This window comes from Nansenia antarctica, assembly GCF_963989245.1.
Source record: "Nansenia antarctica genome assembly, chromosome: 2".
Lineage (NCBI taxonomy): Eukaryota > Metazoa > Chordata > Actinopteri > Argentiniformes > Microstomatidae > Nansenia > Nansenia antarctica.
The window spans coordinates 13177063-13179562 of record NC_137675.1 but is presented as its reverse complement, the minus strand read 5'-3'; the positions used below and the strand labels follow the sequence as shown (position 1 = coordinate 13179562).

The 2500-nt window shown below is 48.6% G+C and overlaps 1 protein-coding gene across 1 annotated transcript in view; it reads right to left on the bottom strand.

Annotated features, from left to right (window-relative positions):
* The window catches only part of LOC308149828 (SEC14-like protein 1), a gene marked incomplete at both ends in the record, with an annotated part of 45595 nt that overhangs the window by 2027 nt on the left and 41068 nt on the right, over window positions 1-2500 (bottom strand). The window contains 2 exons of the mRNA XM_080522714.1: window positions 1318-1496; window positions 1790-2047. Coding sequence (XP_080378840.1) covers window positions 1318-1496; window positions 1790-2047 — 437 coding nt within the window. The remainder of the gene's footprint in view (window positions 1-1317; window positions 1497-1789; window positions 2048-2500) is intronic.

The window sequence follows — 2500 nt, the reverse complement described above, 5'->3', positions numbered from 1 at the left end:
CAAAAATGTAACTTTTCGGCAACAATACAACGCGCCATGTTTACACGAGAAATGGCTCTGCATGATCCTAAAAATACCTACAGTGAAGTTCGGAGGTGGAAGCATCATGGTATAGGACTGTTTCTCTTCACATGGTACTGGTGGAATCCAAATTATCTAAGGAAAAATGAATGGAGCCATGTACCGGGAAATTCTTGAGAAGAATCTGTTGCCATGATGAGGATGAGATGCAGGTGGATCTTCCAGCAGGACAACAATCCAAAGCATACTGCAAAGGAGACTCTCAATTGGCTCAAGAGGAAGAAAATAAAGGTGTTGGAACAGCCTAGTCAATCGGCAGACTTAAATCCAATAGAACATTTTTGGAAGGAACTGAAGATTCACCAGCAGGCCTCCCGGAATCTTCAAGATTTAAAAACTGTCTGTGTTGAAGAATGGGCCAAAATCCCACCTGATCACTGAGAGATTTGTTTTTTTCTACACGAAGCGTCTTGAAGCTGTCACTGGACATAAAGACTTCTCCATCAAGTATTAAATACCATTTCAGTTAGCGTGTGTTCAATACTTCTTTCCTGTGTCATTCCTCTTTATTGAACATAACTTTTTTTTAATAGATTGGAGTGTTGCAATTTCTTTAGCTGTGTAGTTTTATTGAATGAATAATCACATGTAAATGTAATGTGAATATGCTGCAATGGAAATATGTTGAATAAAAAATTTGCTGATGTGTTGAATACTTGTTTCCCACACTGTAATATATATATCAAAATGTAAACAGGAAGAGAACGACTTCCGAGATAACTTATCACATTTGTGACACAGTCTGGTGAAAAGGTCTGCATGTCGGCAATTCTCAAGTCGTGCCATAGGCTACTGGGTAAGTGATACATGGCTTGTAAACAAAGTTACATTTTAGGACGTATTCAAAAGTGTGATCATCTAATTATGTGTAATTATGTGTTTTTAGCATGTGGATGTTCTATCAGCATGTTGTGATGTGCTAAACATGCAGTTAGATGTTCATAGCAATGTTCCTTTTTGGGTGATAGTTACTAGCAGCTGTTTTGCATGTGTTTTGATTCAGAGTTTCTCTGGTATTTGGTTTGAGGTGTACCAATATTCCAATATGCATATCTGCTTCAACTAATTTCATTTGAAAGCTTACAATCTGCATTTACATCTGGAAAAGACAGAAAAATGACCTTACCCTACTTAAGGACTTTTTCACCAGACCCTGTCACATTTGGTTTCCACACTCGCACATGCACGCACTTGCGCACACAGACAGACACACACACACACATCCCCCTTCCTAACCTGAAGTCCTCGGAGCCCAGCACCTCAGTGTAGTACATGACTTTACACTTGTGAGAGGAGACTTGCAGGGAGGCCAGGACGTCGTCCACCCGCTGCAGGTTGGTGGTGGCGCAGGCGGCCATGGTGTTGAACCTCCACTGGAGGATGTAGAACCCCGGCCACCGCGTCACATGAGAACCCTGGGGGGGGCGGAGAAACGTCAGATTAGAGGAAGAAGGTTTGCAGTCTGTAGGTCTACCTTCGAAATCATATTAATAACAATTACTAATAATTTAGTAATAATACCAAAATAAACAAATCCCTGATTCCTGTTTAAATCAGTGACGGGGAACAGGACAGTGGGGGAGGGGGGAGGGGGGGAGGGGAGGGGGAGGGGAGGGGAGGGGAGGGGAGGGGGAGGGGAGGGGAGGGGGAGGGGAGGGGAGGGGAGGGGAGGGGAGGGGGAGGGGAGGGGGGTTGTTTCCATCCTGACCTGAACACTCTCCCCCTCCTTGCAGGTGAGAGGAGACTCCACCATGCTGTAGTCCTGCCCCAAGGTCCAGGACCGGTCGATGAGCTGGACGTTGTTGCCCCCCGGGGAGGTGAGGTTGTGGGGCCCCTGGGGGTCCTTGCGGGGGGGAGCTTGCTGGGGGGCCCGTTTGGAGTGGTAGATATGGAACACCACGTCTCCTTTACACACGTCAAAGTCCCAGGTGATGACGGAGGACGCGTCGATGATCTCTATCGACACCTGGGGGAGAAGGGGGGGAGGGGGAAAGGAGGAGAGAAAGAAAGAGAGGAAAGAGAAAGTAGGGATGAGAGGAAGCGTGAGGAAGGGAGGAAATGAGAGAGGGCAGAGTGGGGAAAGGGAGAGGGCAGAGTGGGGAAAGGGAGAGGGCAGAGTGGGGAAAGGGAGAGGGCAGAGTGGGGAAAGGGAGAGGGCAGAGTGGGGAAAGGGAGAGGGCAGAGTGGGGAAAGAGAGAGGGCAGAGTGGGGAAAGAGAGAGGGCAGAGTGGGGAAAGGGAGAGGGCAGAGAGGGGAAAGGGAGAGGGCAGAGTGGGGAAAGGGAGAGGGCAGAGTGGGGAAAGGGAGAGGGCAGAGTGGGGAAAGGGAGAGGGCAGAGTGGGGAAAGGGAGAGGGCAGAGTGGGGAAAGGGAGAGGGCAGAGTGGGGAAAGAGAGAGGGCAGAGTGGGGAAAGAGAGAG